General features: G+C 43.2%; 1 protein-coding gene across 3 annotated transcripts in view; it reads left to right on the top strand.

The window, feature by feature from the left end:
- AFF3 (ALF transcription elongation factor 3) overlaps positions 1 to 17,027 on the top strand; it is a 337,924-nt gene that overhangs the window by 251,910 nt on the left and 68,987 nt on the right. For all 3 annotated transcript variants that reach the window (XM_080556980.1, XM_080556979.1, XM_080556981.1), the window contains exon 9: positions 975 to 1,015. In XM_080556980.1, coding sequence (XP_080413106.1) covers positions 975 to 1,015 — 41 coding nt within the window. The remainder of the gene's footprint in view (positions 1 to 974; positions 1,016 to 17,027) is intronic.

Here is a 17,027-nt window from a genome sequence, read left to right as displayed (position 1 = left end):
AGACATGCTTGCTGGTGGCTGCAAAGAGAAAACCTACATTTAATTTTCTGCCCCTTGACTGTCTGTGCTGCGTGGCTTTGTGTCCCTTCTGTGCCAGGCGAGGCACAGCCCGGACAGGGATGAGTGGGAAGGAGCCACTCTGGGCAGCTGCAAGCAGAACTGGGGCTTTAAAGTAGATTTTCAGAACATTATGGATTTCATCTTTGCTTAGCAGCTAGTTACTGTGCTGAAGTCATGAATCACCCTGCTTGAAGTGATTCAAGGAGGGGAAAGAATAATAATAATAAAGTGGCAAACCAGCTCAGGGATAGGCTTGGGAGTCCTATTAAACTTGAGAGGCTACGATTTCTATTCCCAGGACTGCTGGCTAACACAAGAACGAGCACCATGCCTCCCCACCCCATCCAAAAGAGTTGTGCTAGGCAAAAACTGAGGAGCAAACCAGCAACAGGTCAATCCTGTGCTGCGTAGCCCAGAGTTGCCAGCAGATTAACATGGCAGCGCTCATGAAAAGTCTGCGGCAGCTCTGGCAAGCTTTGCAAAATCTATAATTATAGCTACAGGCTTCATCGCACAAGGAACCAAATATGTGATGTTTGTTTCTGTGGAAGAATGGGAGGAGACTGATGGTAAAGGAGAGGGAGTGGGAGTGCGGAAGCGGGAGAGGGGAAGGAAGAGAGCTGAGCCCTGCAGAGTTTTCAGAGACCTGCAGAAAACCGTCTAAATAGAGTAGTTCAGACCTCAAATACTGCGCTGTGCTTTGACAATCTCCTGGTTTATGGCGTACTTAACAAAGTGTTCTTACATTTACCAGGCTGGAATGTCCATTTTGCTGTAGACTCTCTGCTACTTTGCTAGTACTTTAAAATTTGGACACGTGACAAAAATGTGTGTAACGCATTTTTTAAAGTGTTGATTGTACTCGTAATTTTAAAGTCAGAATATAAAATAAACATCTCTGCCCTTTCTTCCAGCAGGCAGCACAGAGATCTGCTCTCCGCGTTCTGTCTGACAGGTACATTTTGTCATTTTTATGAACTATAAATTGCTTTATGAAACGTTGAGCCCTATTTATTGTGGCATATAACTCATAATCGGATTTTGTCCCCAAAGTATCTGCGAACTGGGATGTTAAACATTTTGCATGCTTGGATTTGTCATGCATGTGTAGAGTTTATTACTGCAAAAATCACAGTCTTGTTGTATTTCATACAGAGTATGCAGAATCCCTTGTTGTGATACCAAACGAGAGATAAGAAACTTACTGGAGAAGGCATGAATGATGCAGTAAATTCTCAGCTTTAGAGTTTGCTGAGATATATCTAAGCTCATTTTTCAGCAATAAGTACTTCATTTATTTTGAGATGTTCTCTTTTGACTTTTTCCAAATTCTTTCCCTGGGAATTGCTCCTCTTGTGATGAGATACTCCGTACATTTCAGGCACAAAAACAATGCCTTTTTTTACCCCTTAAGTTGTGAGGGATCAGTATTTTAGAGGAATTTAATTCATTTTTTTTACTTCTTCTGGAACTGCAGCAGTGCTTCAGGCAGATAAGAAAGGGACCAAATCCTTAGCCAGCTTTCAGGTTTTACTCAGCTCTTTTTCAAGCGAATTTCCATCAACTTCAATGGGAAACTGGCCTGAGCAAGGAATTCAGGATTCGGGCCATAGTAAATGTTATAGTTGGGCCGTAATCTGCACAGGTATTTACCTTAAATGACTTTTATGAAAGAGGATTGATTGAAATATAAGGTAGCTTTCTAAGACGGTCCTGATTTCTTTTCCAGTTTTGGGAACAGGGGGGAGGGAAGGGGAAGGAGAGACTGTACGTTTTAGTGCCTGTGAAAAAGAACCAGCAGATTTACATTTATCCACAAATGAGGTACTGTGTCATGCAGGCTGACACAGAGTAAATTTCCCCCTGCCTTGCTGGCAGCCCCCTGCGCTCCGCCTGGCCCCCCGCCCCCCGCCTCCCTGGGAATAAGCAGTAATTGACTCTCGAAGCCAGCTCAGGCCAGGATTTCTCCAGAGCAGAGCCTGTCACTTAGGCTGAATTATATCTTGTGCACGGATGAATAACATTTCTCTCTGGTCTGAGGCTAAGACTGCCAAAATTATCAACCTTCCCCCACCCCCCCCACCTCTGCCAAGTTTACAAACACCATTTTGTTTAGGATTTCTTTTGCCCCCCTTAAGGAAAAAAAACAAAAAACAGACTGAAACATATGGGATGCGGGTGAAATCACTGGCTGGGTTGTAGAGCACATGAGTATTTGCTGTAATGGGGACAAATGCAAAAAGAAAGAGGAGTCAGGGCAGCATCGTGTCCATCTCTCTGGAGGTGTGCAAGCTCAGCCACCAGGCCAAGCAGCTTTCACACGTGGTGGGGCAATGGTGTGACAGTGTGAGGAGGCATTTCTCAGCATCCTTCCCCTGGGCTGAGCAAAGAGCATTCCCACAGAACCGCCCCTGGAAGCAGTCAGCAAGCCCCCAGCCCTGCACTGTCACCCCTAGGAAGAGCAGAGGATCGATGGTCCCAGACCCACTGGGGGTGAGGAACCTCTCTGCATCGAGCAGGGGCCCAAAACTGGCACTGTAAAGGGTCTGCCTAGCCTTGGCTAAAGGGATTGCCTCTGTGATGTTGCTGCTCAGTGCTTGTGTCCCAATAGCAGCGACGAGTGCCTGGCCACACACCAGCATGTCCCAGCGCCAAGGGAGGTGAGGTGGCAGGTTAAATCAAGCTCTCGGCAATTTCACCCACCATTCTTTTTTCAAATTTATTCTCCAGTAGTTCCCATTTCAGTTTTTGCTTTCAGGTTCTGTTAAAAAGCTAACAGTTAGCTAAACTGAAAGAGGCAAAAAAAGGGGAGTTTTTAAACCTGTAGCCATTGATTTCTTCAGTGTGCTGCACTCAGTCTTGTTTTCAGACTGCCACAGTAACCCCCAGCAGATTTATGTGCAAACACAAAGATTAGTGACCCAGAAGCTCGACTGAAACAGCTTTTCTGCTTCCAGAAGACAGGTTGCTCTGCACATGCACTGACTGTTTTGTCAGGAAAGATGCACTGGCCCCATTCACTTTTCATTCTCTCATGGAAAACCTTAAATGTTTATACAGCACAGCTTGGTTTTAATTTTATTATGCTTTTCAGTAAAGTGGTCTAACTATAAAGATTGCTCAATTTCTGGGACAGAGAAGTACAAAAATTTAACTCATACACCTTAATGGTATAGTGCTAGCATATCTTCAATGGCATGACTCTCGAATCCACTGCCTGAATAGCTTTTAAATTAAGAAAAATGTCTGTACCTGAAATACTCAATGCGTTCTGCTATTATTTAACAGTGAGCAGTGTGGTTAAGCCAGCTCTTAAACCTGCTTAATCCCACTGAGCTAAATAGATTTTATTATTGACTCCCCTGGTCCCAGCACTCTGACCTCAGGACTGAAGTTAAAAGCTAATTTTTTGCAGGCTGTTTCACTAACCCAGAAGCACTTGCTTGCTGGATACATTTGCAATGGGGAATGTCCAGCTGTAAATTACAGATGTTTGTAATCATACCCAAACACAACACTCATTATTATTCTTTTGTTCTTTTTCGGCTGAAAAGCCCACCATGAGGGAGACCGCACAGTACTTAATCCACACATTAAATTTACTCACATCTCATATTCATGTTCAAGATAAGATTTTCCATGAAGTAAAGATTTACAGTGGTCCTACGGCACTTCTATTCCCCTAGCTGCTTTTATTTCTCTGTGCTGTAGTGCAGGCCAAGTGGGTCTGACTAAGAGTCTTGGATGCTTAGAGGAAAGCCTTGTGCCACCGCTGAATTTCCTCTCTCGGTGTAATAGGGAAAAGCTGTCTCATTCCCTGCAGTGCCTGGGTGGTACTTATGGGACACGCTTAATTCACAGGCCCAGTCTATTATCCTCTTTGTGTCCCTACCGTGGAGGATGCAGACAGAGCCTGCTAGCTCTGCCCGCCCTCACCCAGGAGCAGAGGTGGGAGCTGATCTGGCAGCGAGGGGACCCGCGCAGCCCGGCCACCGTGCTGCTGTGCTGGCCAGCCCTTCCACCCCACCTGGTAAGAGCCAGCTTACCAGCTTACACTCAGCACCTGGTTTATATATGTGTTTCATCGAGGCCTGAACTGTTCAGTACAGGCTGTGATAAAACTGTTTGATTTACCACCCTGGGCTGCTGATAGACAAGGCGTCTCAACACAAACACCAGTTTTGCACTGTAGAAGAGCTCCATTCATGAGGTTTGGTGAGCTTCAAAGCCTATCTGACCTTTTGTCCACCTTCCTGTGGGGTGTACTTTACATTTTCCTGTAACCATACCCTCTCCATCCATGCTTGGTCGCTGATAGGACACTGAAATGCAGGCTATGCCAGGCATGATCTGGTTTACCCTAACAGGTCTGACTGGTTGCATTAGAGGTCTTGAGGGACAAAAAAATTGTCCCCATTGTCCTCCAGAGTGCTGATCATAGAATCACAGAATCATCTAGGTTGGAAAAGACCTTTAAGATCACCAAGTCCAACCATCAACCCAACCTACCAAGTCCCAAGATGGGTGTGCAGAACTGAGAGATTGGTCATGAGAAGCAGCAGAGCAACACATCTGCAGGCAGAGAGATGGTTTGGAGGCAGAGGTGCTGCCGAACTACCTCTCACAGGTGTGTGCCTGCATCTAGCACTCAGCTGTGAGGAACACTGAATGGAAAAGGTTGACCTGGGACAATCCCTTCCATTCCTCTGATACTGTAAGCAGCAACAGGGTCGGTGATTAGTCCAGCGGGATCTGTAGCATGGCTCTTCTCCTTCAGACAAAGCCACATTGAGATACACCATTTGAGTTATGAGGCCTGGGAGGCACTGCCTGTAAAGAATTAAGGCAACAATAAGAGGCAATGTAGACTTTTAATAGATCATTTAAAGTAGGGAACACAGCTGTCCAAGCAGCCCTAAAACTTTCGGTGGACTGAGCCAAAGATTTCTTGTTCTCGAGTATCTGCTCGAGCTGTGATTAAGCAAAGCAGTTAAACTTGTGATACCCTAAAGGACGTAAATAGCCTGGTGGCAGCTAGCAAAAATACTCACGTGCTTCATGTCACCCACATACTTCTGTGTTGGACTGAGTTGTTTGATAACATCGCCTTTCATGCTGTGCGAGTCCTCCACTCGCGAAGCTACGCGGTCAGCTTAGCGGAGTGACTCAGCTTGCTGGCTGGCCAGCAAGCCGTGATGTGACAGGTCTGTGCGACCAGTGACAGCCGAGGGGAAGCCTTGGCTCAGGACAGCTGATCTGTGTCCCAGCAGAGAGTGAAGGAACTGAGATCATGGGGGATGCAAAGGCTGGCTGGAGAAGAGCATGCACGCATGGTGCTCTTTGCCGTAGAAACAAACACATGGCTCCCTCCAGCAGAGTTAGTACATTGCTTGTACTTTGAAGATTATCTTTGCAAGGAAAAAAAAGAAAGAGAATATCTCTGACAGGGGATATGGATTTGCCATTAATCCCTTACGTGAAAGCTAGGCTGTTTGGAAATGCTGGTGCCCCACAGTTGCAACCCTCCCACTTGGTACAGGGTAGCAAAGGGTGACAGGTGCTGCATCTCATGGCAGAAATGATCTAGAGTTTCTTAGCCCTCCTAGGTACAGAACTTGAACAAGAGTAATGTTATGTATTGCATATAGGATATTATTTCCCTTACTGGAGTCTGCTGTGAATTGGTGAAAACGGGCTTCAGAAAAGAGCCTGTGTGGAAGGCTTGGAATAAAAAGGAATAGATATCTCTGTAAAACTGGGTTCTATTTCCTTTTATTTAACTTGCAAGCGAGATCTGTAGCACTCATCCATTCACCGTTGGATGCTTTCCCATGCCTTGACTGTTGCTGGTGTTTGTTTGGAACTGTTCTACAATAGCTCTGGAGATGCAATTTGGATGTATTGAAAAGCTGCATGAGAAGGTGAAGCAGAGCTGTTCCAGGGAATTTTAGCAATTTTGGGCCCTAGCTGCTATACTAAATACTGAAATTCCTTTGGTGTTTAGAGAAAGAGAAAGAAAAGTTAAGCTGCATTTTTTCTTCAGTTTGCTGTCATGATAGCCAAACATTTCGCAGCTCCCTATGGGCAACCCCATGCACTCTCAATAGCTCCCCAAAGATATTAGAGGGGAGACGATCGGTTCTAGTTCACAGAAACATTAGCATTTTGAAAAATATCTGTCTGCTAAAAGAAAGGTCTGACTAGTAATTTCTCATGTATTTTCTTTGGCTCGCTAGTTCTTTTAAGAATCCATGTGTGGATAATTACAGAATTAACATGGGGTGAAAAAGAGACAAGGTGCATGACTGTGGTCTTTTAAATATTGGTAAGGGGAAAACAGGTCCCATTGCTGGCTGGCAGCATGAAGAATATGCAAAGTGCTATTGGGAAGAAGAGTGTATATGCGTGCAGCATATGAAGTGCCTCAGCATATGATTAACCTCACTGGGTATGTAGTAAATAGTAGATAACTGTGATCAAAAAAGTATTCATGTGATTTATCAAGCTGAGCAACTGTGCATTTTGCAGTGAAGCAGGAGGTCAATCCTGAAATCTAGGGCAAGTAGAGCAATAGGAAATTGCAGGGACTAAGAAGTTAATCATACCATTGGACTGCTTCCATCTGGTTTTGAAAGACAGAGTCAGTGCAGTGCTAGCAAGGGCTCTTCACGGCAACAGATCAGGAATTAATTTTTTCAGCAAATCTTCAACTATCATTTGCAGTAACACGGTCTTATAAAAATGTAATTTAATTTCTTGGGAATAAATCACCTAGGACAAGAAGTGTGAGAGAGTTTTTTAATGTGTGTACATGGAGCAAAAAGAAAAAGAAAAAAAAGGTGAGCAAAGGAGAAACAGTAAAAATCCAAGAGGAAACAAACATTAATGATACGAAACCTGGAAGGCATAAATGGCCGCCTGGTTAAATCATGCAGGTAATTGTCTTTGAAAAATCAGTTTGCAATTGGGAACCTTCTACATTTTTATGACCCTTGGAGGCATAATCTTCTGTAACCTGTCTGTCCATCTTCATCAGCACGGGTCAAAGGAGCACTGACTTAAAGTATTGTTGAACTGATGCTCTGAATACCGCTCCCATATATCATGGATACATAGCTATGGGCAGTGAATTTGTTAATGTATTCTGTGTTTTCTTTATTATTGATATTACTTACTGATATTTCAATGAGACTTGAACATTATGCTCCCTTTGGGCAATGACAGTGCCCTTAAGCAATGAACATGTTGTAAAACAAAGGGGATTTTAACCTTGATAGCAACACTGGTAGCTGAAACTTGCTTTATTGGAAGAGGCAGGGAGGGCAGTTAGCTGATAACATTATGCCTTTCTTTCTTCAGCAGTAGGATAAGAGAATAGAGAGACCTGTACTATGAATGATGTATTGTGCTATTTTTAGTGCTATGCTGCAAAAGTGAAATCTTATAAATACTTTTGTATCTATTTCCTGGCAGTCTGAAGAAAAAGAGCTCAGGTTTACACAGCACTAATAGCAGGAAACCGGGGATCATGCTGTTCCCACAAATCACCACACTTCCATTACCACCGTATTTTAAGAAAAGCTGAAATTTCGTAGCAAGCAGCGTCACCTCAGCCTGGCCCAGATACATGACGTTAGTGGGGGGCTTTTGACCCTTTTGTGTCTGTCGACCATGTTCTAGCTGGAGCTCAGGGAGTCTCCAGAGCGGGTACAGCAACATGAAGGAGAAATTTCAGTTCCCTGTCAGCAAGCTAGCTGTCCCTGCAGCAGGTGGAAGGAGATGCCCCCTTAAAGCTTTAATCGCTCAGTAATCAGCAAGGCACAACAGGGTTTTTCTGGCACCAGCCCCACCAGTTCCGTGGATGATATGCTCAGTCGAGTGATTTTTTCTTGCCTCTTGCAAAGGTAATTTAGAAATTGTAGCTGAACATCTCTGTTTGACTTGTTGCTGTAAGGCTATTTGCCCGCTGCCCTATGTATATATCGGGCATATATATATATATATATTATTTATTTATTTATTTTAAATTTTAGCTTCAAGAGCATTTTCTCCTTGCTCTTGGCTTTGTTCTTAGCAAGGCAACAATGGAGGTAAAAAGGAAAGGAGAGCCCAGGTTAGGCTGGGGGAGAGCGGGCACTTTCTGTAGGAGGCCAGTCCCCCAACAGAGCTGTGATTGTGCCCACAGAGGGCAAGGAACTCCTCAGTATGGTGTCTTTTGGCCCCCAGTTGGGATACACATAGTCTGCACCTTGGCTGGCCCTTTGCTTTTTGAAGGGTGAAGAGGACACCACACAGGATAAGCAGAACTGCAGCCCGGTTCGTCACAGGCAAAAGGAAAGGACAGTATGTACAAAGAAAGAGACTCCCCCAGATTTCCCCACAGTGATCATTGTGTGGCTGAATCACTCCTGAGATGTTCCTGTGAGGAGATTGTATTGTCATGGTCTGAGACACTTTCCTCCCCCATGCAGTCTAATCAGGTGCCTCTGCTTTTTCTTCATAACCGCCTTGGAGTTGATGTAGGCTGTATGAAAGCTTTTATCCTTTCCTCGCTCCTTGACTTTCAGAAGGGTTGGATTTACTCCGCTGCTGAGGAAGGGTTTGCTGTTCTAGATTTTTTGCATTTCAGTGAAAGAAAAGAAAAGTGTGGTCTTTAAGCAGCCTGGGTTTCCTCACAGAGAAAAGTGGGAACATCTCTTAAGTCTGACAGGGCTCTAAGGAAGAAAAAACAGTTTCCCACTTAGTTATTTTACATACGCCAATGTACAGCAGCAGGCTGGTAGGGTCCTGAAGCTCAGTGTGATCCACCAAGTCTCATAGAAAAGCTGGGTACCTCTAGAGAAGTCCTTGTCTAAGAAAGTCTTGGGAAAGACCCACATCCAGAACTCTGAAAAATGGATCAGATTCACAAAACTGTTTTTGTCAGCTTCCAGGCTCCTCTTCCTTTGGCAATGCTTGCTATTTTCAGGTCACCTCATGGTTGAGACTTTTGGCCAAAACAATAACATCTAAGTCTCTTGAGGACCACCGAATTCCTACTGCAATTTTGTGAAGGGGCTCTTCCACAGCCCAGTTACAGATACCCATCGGTCTTATTCCCAGAATCATGGAGGTACTAGTGGTTGCAAAAGTCTCTCTCCATCTGAGAAATACTTTTTTTTTCATTCATTCCTCTAAAAACAACTTCTTTCTTCCTGTGGAGTACAATGAAATCTAGATACTGAAGCAAAGCTACATTCAGAGAAGTTCTCTGTCCTGCGGAGCTTCCAAAGAAGGGACTCGACCTCACATTCCTGATGTACACAGAAGCCAAATTAAAATCTTTGGGAGTTGTTGGTGGGTAGGGAATGTTATACCAAGCTGTAGGTCTTGAGCTGGTTAAAGAGGAATACTTTTTCCGTGCATATGAAACGTCTTTCATGCAGACATCAGGAGGAGGAGGTATGTTTATATGCTTTTCAGCCAACATTGACAAATTGGCTTTGCATGCAAGCCTCTTGGTTTACCCAAGTAGTTTGTGGCAGCAGGGAGCATTTTTTCATGGTAGATGTGAAAAGTAAATAGAAAAATGACAAGTTTCTGGTTTAGGATGATTGAGGGATTTTTCTGCATGAAATGGAAGCTTAAATCATGTAATTGTTTTTAACGTTCTGAGTCCCACAGTAATTCTCTGTGCGGTTCATCAGTGGCTCAGATAGGAGCACACTAGCAATGATTCTTACTTTACACTGAACTCCACACTTTAAAACTCTGTTTTAAATTTTAGTGACCAGATTTTCAGTGGTACAAATTGAAATAACTCCACTGAGTACAGTAGTGTTATCTCAGTGTTCATCCACGGACGACCTGCCATCAGCAGTTTGGAAACATTTCCAGCTCTTAAAAAGCACGTTGCTTCCAAAGGTTGCACAAGTGAATTCTTTAGAGGAGCACAGCCGGCACGCAGCTCAGGCTTCAGGATCTGGTTACGGTTCTTGTTCAGCTCATCCTGACTGTCTATCAGCTCCCCTGACACACTTGTTGGCAGCCAAATGAGAAGGGCTGCATTTGGGCTCCTCAGCCGCTGGACCTTTCTTGATGGAAACCGAGATGTCAAAAGCTCAAATGGCTCAATTTCCAAAGTTGCAAGGTTTCTCTCCCAGCCAGCATTTCCAGGAGGTCTGCCTGGTGACATTTTCTTCACAAATGTTCAGAACAAACACTTTCTGCTTATTTTTCACTATTATTGCTTTCTTCTGGGGCTCTGTTTCATGGGAAAAATCAGAATTGGAAGGCCTGGTTCCAAACTGGAATGGCATGAAATTTCAAAATCCTTCTCAAAATGGAGAAGGAAGACCTTCCTTCTCTCAAGGACTCTATTTATAGTAGGCTGCCCTTTTTGCAGTCAGAGAGGGGCCAGATCATATTATGACTGTGTGCTCTCATGTGTTTTTAACTTAGATGTAAAATTAGGTCTGGCTTGAAACTAGGTGTAAAGAGTTTAGGTTCAGACATTACATTTTTATAACCTGAAAATGATATAATTTTGAAAGGCAGAAATAAATAGAAATTACTTAAAGTAAATTACATTTTTTTTTCCAAGGGATATGATTTAAATGAGACACATGCTATCTTTAATATAGTCTGTAATCTTCTGGCATTTTAGCAAAACTGGAAAATTATTTATTTTAAAGGAAGGTATTTTCTGCCTAATGAAATTTACTTTTCATACCAGTGTACCTTTGTATTAGATTGCTGTAAAGATGTTAAAGGTCTTTTTCATTCTCAACTCAAATGTATAACTTTTCTTCATGCCTGTGGGACTCCCTCTTCACACACATTCACACAGAAGAGAATAGGCCCTTCTCTGTGGAAATCCAGCAGCACAATAATTCACGAATAGCACTCACTTATTATTTACTGGGACAATCAAGCATAACTGCTCTAAATGAACAAACAGTTTGTCAATTTAAAAAAAAAAAAAAAGAGAGAGAGAGAGAGAGAGCAGGGTAAAAGAATCCCATGATTCTGATTTACACAACAGATAAAAATCACCCCAGAAGTCATAGAGACCTGCCAAGTAAATCTCTAGCTTTGTAATGATCCTTTAAGACACTTTAATTCGCTTTTGTGAGTATCTACACCAGCTCTGGCTTTAGCTCACACTGTACATGACTGGGGAGATCTGTGTTGGTCCATACCTGGATAGGTGATGGCTGTTGACGGTGCTGATGGTAGTGCCTGGCTCCCAGCAGCTCTGCAGGAGGTCACATCTTCCTTTTTCTTCCTTTCCACAACCTCTTTAGAGAGGAATGAGGAAAAAGACACTGAGCCTCTACCACAGGCATCACCCCCTTCTCTCCCCCAACTCTCCATGATGTCCCCAGCCTGGCCCTCAAATTTCCCCTTTCAGTTTCCTGAGGGACCTCATCCCAGAACCTCCCTTGCTGGCTCTCTGACCATTCCTCACAGTGCCTTGCCTCCCTGCCTGTCAAGTCTGCCCTTTCACTGCTCCTCAAAACGACTCCAACCCCACTAGGACACGTGGAGCCTTCCCCAGGACACAGTTCAGCACCCACTTCCAAAAAGTTGACATGGACACAGTCGCTGGAGGGGGTTGGCCTACCTTCCTACTGCATGGGAGAAATGGCCACAATGTGGGGCCAAGACAGCTGTCTGGTTTCACAGCCCCAAGGACACCGGCACAAGACTTTACCAGCATGTGGTGGGACATCAGTAGGGGGACGTCACTGCCACGTACCCAGCCAGGGCCACCCCTCAGCCACCGGCTTCATGGTGAGGTTTTCTGCATGTCCGCTGAGTCTTCTCCCTTTCGTTCCCTGTAACAACCATCACTCATCCCCGCTAATAATGCCCTCAAATGCTGATTTCCTGAAGCCACTTCTTTTAAGGTCATGATGTCCCTTCTTCTAAAAGGTAATAAGCTTGATACTGACCATGTGGAGCTAGAGAGGGTTTGTAAATATTTGTATCCACAGTATTATTCCTTTGATAGCAGATACTAGGACAATATTTCCCACATTAAAAGGGCTCATGGGGAGGGTTTAGGAACTCAGGCCAGGCTAAAATAGTTGCCTGAAGGAAGAGGAAAAACCTTGGAGAATTACCAGACTCTTTTTTTTTAAATTTTGAGACAAATGGACTTTTCAAACTTTGCCCTGAAAAGAGATCTGGTCATGACCTACTATAAATCTCATATGGCCATTTAAAACCTCACAGAGCTCTGGTTAAACAGCATCGCACCAGACAAAACCTCCAGGGCATGAGGACATTGCTGCGGTTTTTCCCTTTCAAGCTTGTATATTGTCCTCATAACATATTGCCAATGTTCACAGGACCAAATGAGACTGTGGCCTTTCTTTAATGTACTCAGTGCTCTTGTGTTGAGAGCCTGTGAGGTCAACAGGAAAACATGGGATGAAATCTCGGCTGAGTGTCGGTCTTTCCCAGGCTTCCTGGCAATTTCCAACTTCTCACTCTATTGTTTTCACTTAATAAGATAGAACTTGTACTCTGTTCAGAAAAAAAAAAAAAAAAAGGCAAGCTAAAAGAGCTAAGACTCAGAAAATGAGCAGTTTTGTAAAAGCCTGGCAGCTTCCCAGTGTGCTGAAACTAATAACAAGCACACTCATTTTTCCAGTTTGAAACTTCTTGGTGCAAATCCCTCATGCAAATACCTCTCAGGACTTGCATTAGGAGGTGCAGTGTACAGAAAAGAAGAGTGCTGGGCTTCTGACATGAAGGCCATAGCCCATGTTTTTGAAATAGGAATGCTGAAAGGTGGAGCTCTCAGAAGAAACTCCTGTGGGACTCTTCCAGCTGTTGAATCACTTTTTCTCCTCCTGTTGGAGGGATTCACAACACAGCACCCCTCTCTGTTTAAGCTGAAGAGGAAAACAACAACTGCAACGTCGGCTGTGCATGCCCAGAGAACAGTTTGAGAAGGCAGCAAAATCTAAATACTCCTCTGAGATTATCACTCTGTAATTGATACAGAGATGTACTGTGACCTTTGGTTCAACTTGTCTTTTTATGCCATTTTCTGTATTAGCATGTTATCTGCCTGTCAGCTACCACTGAATTTTAACCTTATACTGCCAATATTTTCCAAGTATTGTGTAAAAAATGTATGTATTTTCTTAAGTAATTATAAGGGATTTAATGCCAGTGAAAAGTACAAGGTTGATACCTGATTATCCAGGAATGTCTCAGTTGTGTTGCAAGGTTATCTGCCCCCCTCCTGCAGCCTTGTGCTATTCCCATGCATATTCTTTACCTGTGCAGACAAAGGGCAGCATTAAAGCAAGCGAGTGTCTTAGCATTCAATGTAGAAAGCTAAGCTGAGCCAACACCACATAATTTTCAATGAAATGCATTTTATCCTTTCCTTACATTTGGCCAAAATGTAGTATTAACCATTTATTAGTATTATAAGAGCAATGAAAAATTTCTGTCATTGGCCACTGTACATTACTCTCCTCCTCTGCTTGTGTAAGGTCTCCAGGTTGATTTTACCAGGCAATTAGAACAAAGTTGCCCTACCCAAATTATTGGGGTTGTTTTTATGGCCAAAAGTCTGGTATCAACATGGAGCAATAGTAAATTGGGGATCTGTTTTGAATTGTTCATATGCCAGTAATTTACTACATCAGTCTTTTAAATACATTACAGCAAATTCTATTCCCTTTATGGTTAAATGAGAAAACATCCAGAAAATTAATTCCCACTGCCCCATGTGGAGAATATATACTACAGTGCCACAATGCATGTTTGGTTGCTTTGGAGTTGAGCTGCACAGGGGTATCATGCAGCAATGTGCAACTGTTGAATTGGGAGTTGCTAGTCCTCAAACGGACTAGCAACTGCAAAAGCCATAAATGTCAGGACCCACCAGCCTTTTCTCCAGTTAATCCAAAGGCTACAAGGATGAAGAAGTGGTGAGATGTGGTTGGCCTGGCCAATGTAAAAAGGGAGATCACTGGGGAAAGTATAAGCTGGAAGGAGAAAAGATGAGCCCTTGTTAAACTAAGAAATTCTATGGTACTTTTTATTGAGGCCATACCATGCCTGAAAGAAGAGATTTTATGACACTATTTTCAAGTTGTGGTAAGCTGCAGTTTGATTGAGTCAAAGCTCAGCTTGTGTGAACATTTAAGGTACTCAAATGCACTCTGCACCTGTGCTGAAAAATAATTACCCCCCAAATGTCACACTTTCCTATTTTTTTTTCTTTTTTTTTTTTTTTTTGAAGTGACACCCAGCTTGCATGGCAACTGAAATCCTAAAACTAACAACATATGTTTCCAAAGCTGAGATGTAAATGGGGTTTGCTTGGTTAGGAAGGGATTGCCTCAGGTTTGTCTTGCACCTGGTAAAGAGCTTGTTAAAAGTAGTATTGCAACCTTGAGGGGTTCTTAGTTTAATTGCTAACTAAGACAGCATTTTAATAACATTGTTTTAATGTTGCTACCATCTTGTGGGGAGTAGAGTTATTTGTTTGTTTGCAGAACCACATAGCTAGTAAGTATCTTACTGAAGTTAGATCTTCGGTTGACATGACTCATGTTACAACTGGACCAAATGAACCAGAGCTGTGCACTAAAACTAAGCAAACAAATGTAAAATACATCACCGTATTACTAGAACCACAACAAGCTAATTAATGATGGGCAACACAGTCATCAAATCAAGGTCACAATCAAGACCTGAACCAAGGAATCAAAGCTTTGAGTTACAAAAAAATTAAAAAAAAAATGCAGAAGGTAATCAGCTTTAAATTATAAGCTTGACATGAGACAGAACTACTTCGTTAGTTTTGCATGAGGAAAAACTGAAGAGAAGCCAACTCGTGTTTCGACCAACTTCCCCATGAATGTTGGCGCAAGGCACTGACTAAGGCAATCAAGGACTATACTCTTCAATCCTTGCCAGCGGTGCATGGAGGACTAATGCTGGTGTGGTTCAGCCGAGGGTAGTACACCCCTCAGAGCGAGCTCATTAGTGATGCCCAGTTTAGCATTTCCTTCTTACATCACATGATTAACCTGAATCAAGACTTTTGCTCTTATCCACTCCTGATCATCAAACTCGAATCACATGTCACTGAAAATGATACACAGTCGCAGCTTTTATATTAGACTCAACATTTATGAAAAATGCTTTCTGAAGAATTACTGGGTAGGAACTATGAATAACTTTTGGAATAATTCACCAGCAGTTAATGACAGATTTAAGGGTCTGGCATTTGGTGCTAGGCTAGGAAACAATTAATATAGACCTTTTCCCCTTTTCCTTTTTTTTGGCCAAACACCTATGCACTTATGCACATGTGAAATAAGGAGGGATCCTTTCCTTAAAGGAAAAGGAAGTGTTCAGACGTGCTTTCTTCCAATGGATCTTTATGTTGTATAGTTGCTGGCTGCCAGCACAGCTCAGCAGAAGCTGGGACAAGCATAATGACTGAGCTTATACTGGCTTCTCCTCCCTGGTCGCACACTGCACGCATCTGACTTGTTTGGACAGTCTCGCTGTGAGGTCAGCCTCTCCCCTGGGGACCTGGGGCTCTTTGATCAGGTTCTCCACAGACATCAGGAGGAGCCAAGGCAGGGTACAGCTGAGAAGCACAGTTTTCTCCCGGTCTCAGATGACAGTACAAGCCAGAGAAGTGGTAGCACTTCTCACATCCCCATCCTTTATCCTACTTACTCCACTAGATGAAGCCTAGTTTCATACACATGGTCAATGCAGCCTGGTCTCTAGTTTGTAGATCGTTGCTGAATATACCCGTATCTTTGCAGATGGGGACTATTGTCTGGGGCGTGACCAATGGTCTCCTGCACGGTCAGTGACCAACACCAACCTTCCTGTGCAGGGAAAGCACTTAAAACCCACACTCAGCAGGAGCCACCTCCTAGGGACTTGCTAATAACCTCATTGGCACACACACCCTCTCCACGCCTTGTCTAATGACAGTCACTTCTTCACCTTAAGTGAGGAAGCTGATATGAATCCGTTCACAGCTTGCCTTGATGACTTCTAATCTAAGACCACAGCTGGCCTTTGTGCTTTTTAACAGATGAGTTTCAATAATCATTAAACAAAGTTGTCTTGGGTCCACTTCAAGTCTGAGCCAATGTACTTCACAGCCCTTACTCTTGTGTCGTACTTGCTGGTGTATTTCGTCCTGTAAAATAAATCAGTTACTGCAACCTAAATGGTTAGTTGCTGTATTTGTGCAGCATTGGACCAATGCATATTTCCAGATAGCTTTGCTGCTTTTCATTTTACCTAGAATCATGCTGTTTAACCCTGGAGAGCACAGAGTAAGTGTGCAAAGTCTTAGTCCATGAGATCATCCCGGTAATTTGTAACTCCAGGCGCTGTCTAACTTTATTTCCCTATGTTAAATAATTGTGATATTGTTTCTTCAAAACCCATGACAACAAAAATCAAAACAACCTTAAATAATCCACAGACATATGGAATTGTTTTGAGAAGGAAAGTAAATTGCTGAGACCCCTTAAAAAATGGAAATCTACCAAGGAAACCCCAGCAGTCTCTTTGACAGTCTGCTCTAAAACTTTTCACTTGCTTTGATGTTGTTCACAATTTATGCTCCTCAGAGGCTCTTGGATGAAGGAAATCATCTATTTCAATAATATGAAACCTTCTTCTGGCCACCCGAGATGGGAATTCCTGCTCTGTTTCCTGTGCCTCTCTGATGGGGCCAAAGGGGGAAGGAAGGCTTAAAAACCACGTGTCTGCTAGTGATCAGCACTGCAGCATCACCTACCACTCAGAAATGGCTGCACAAACATCACCCGTCTGTTGGGAGCTTTCAGGAGCTTATGTGTTTAGGAGAGCTGTCTTTTTCAGCTCATGCTCCACAGTAATGTTATTTCACTGTATTAGTGATTCATAAGGAGAGCTTATGTGGTGGCGATTATTGTACAAAAGCAATTATTGGA

The sequence above is a fragment of the Anser brachyrhynchus genome, assembly GCF_964034855.1.
Source record: "Anser brachyrhynchus genome assembly, chromosome: 1".
Taxonomy (NCBI): domain Eukaryota; kingdom Metazoa; phylum Chordata; class Aves; order Anseriformes; family Anatidae; genus Anser; species Anser brachyrhynchus.
This window is presented reverse-complemented; position numbering and strand designations above follow the sequence as displayed.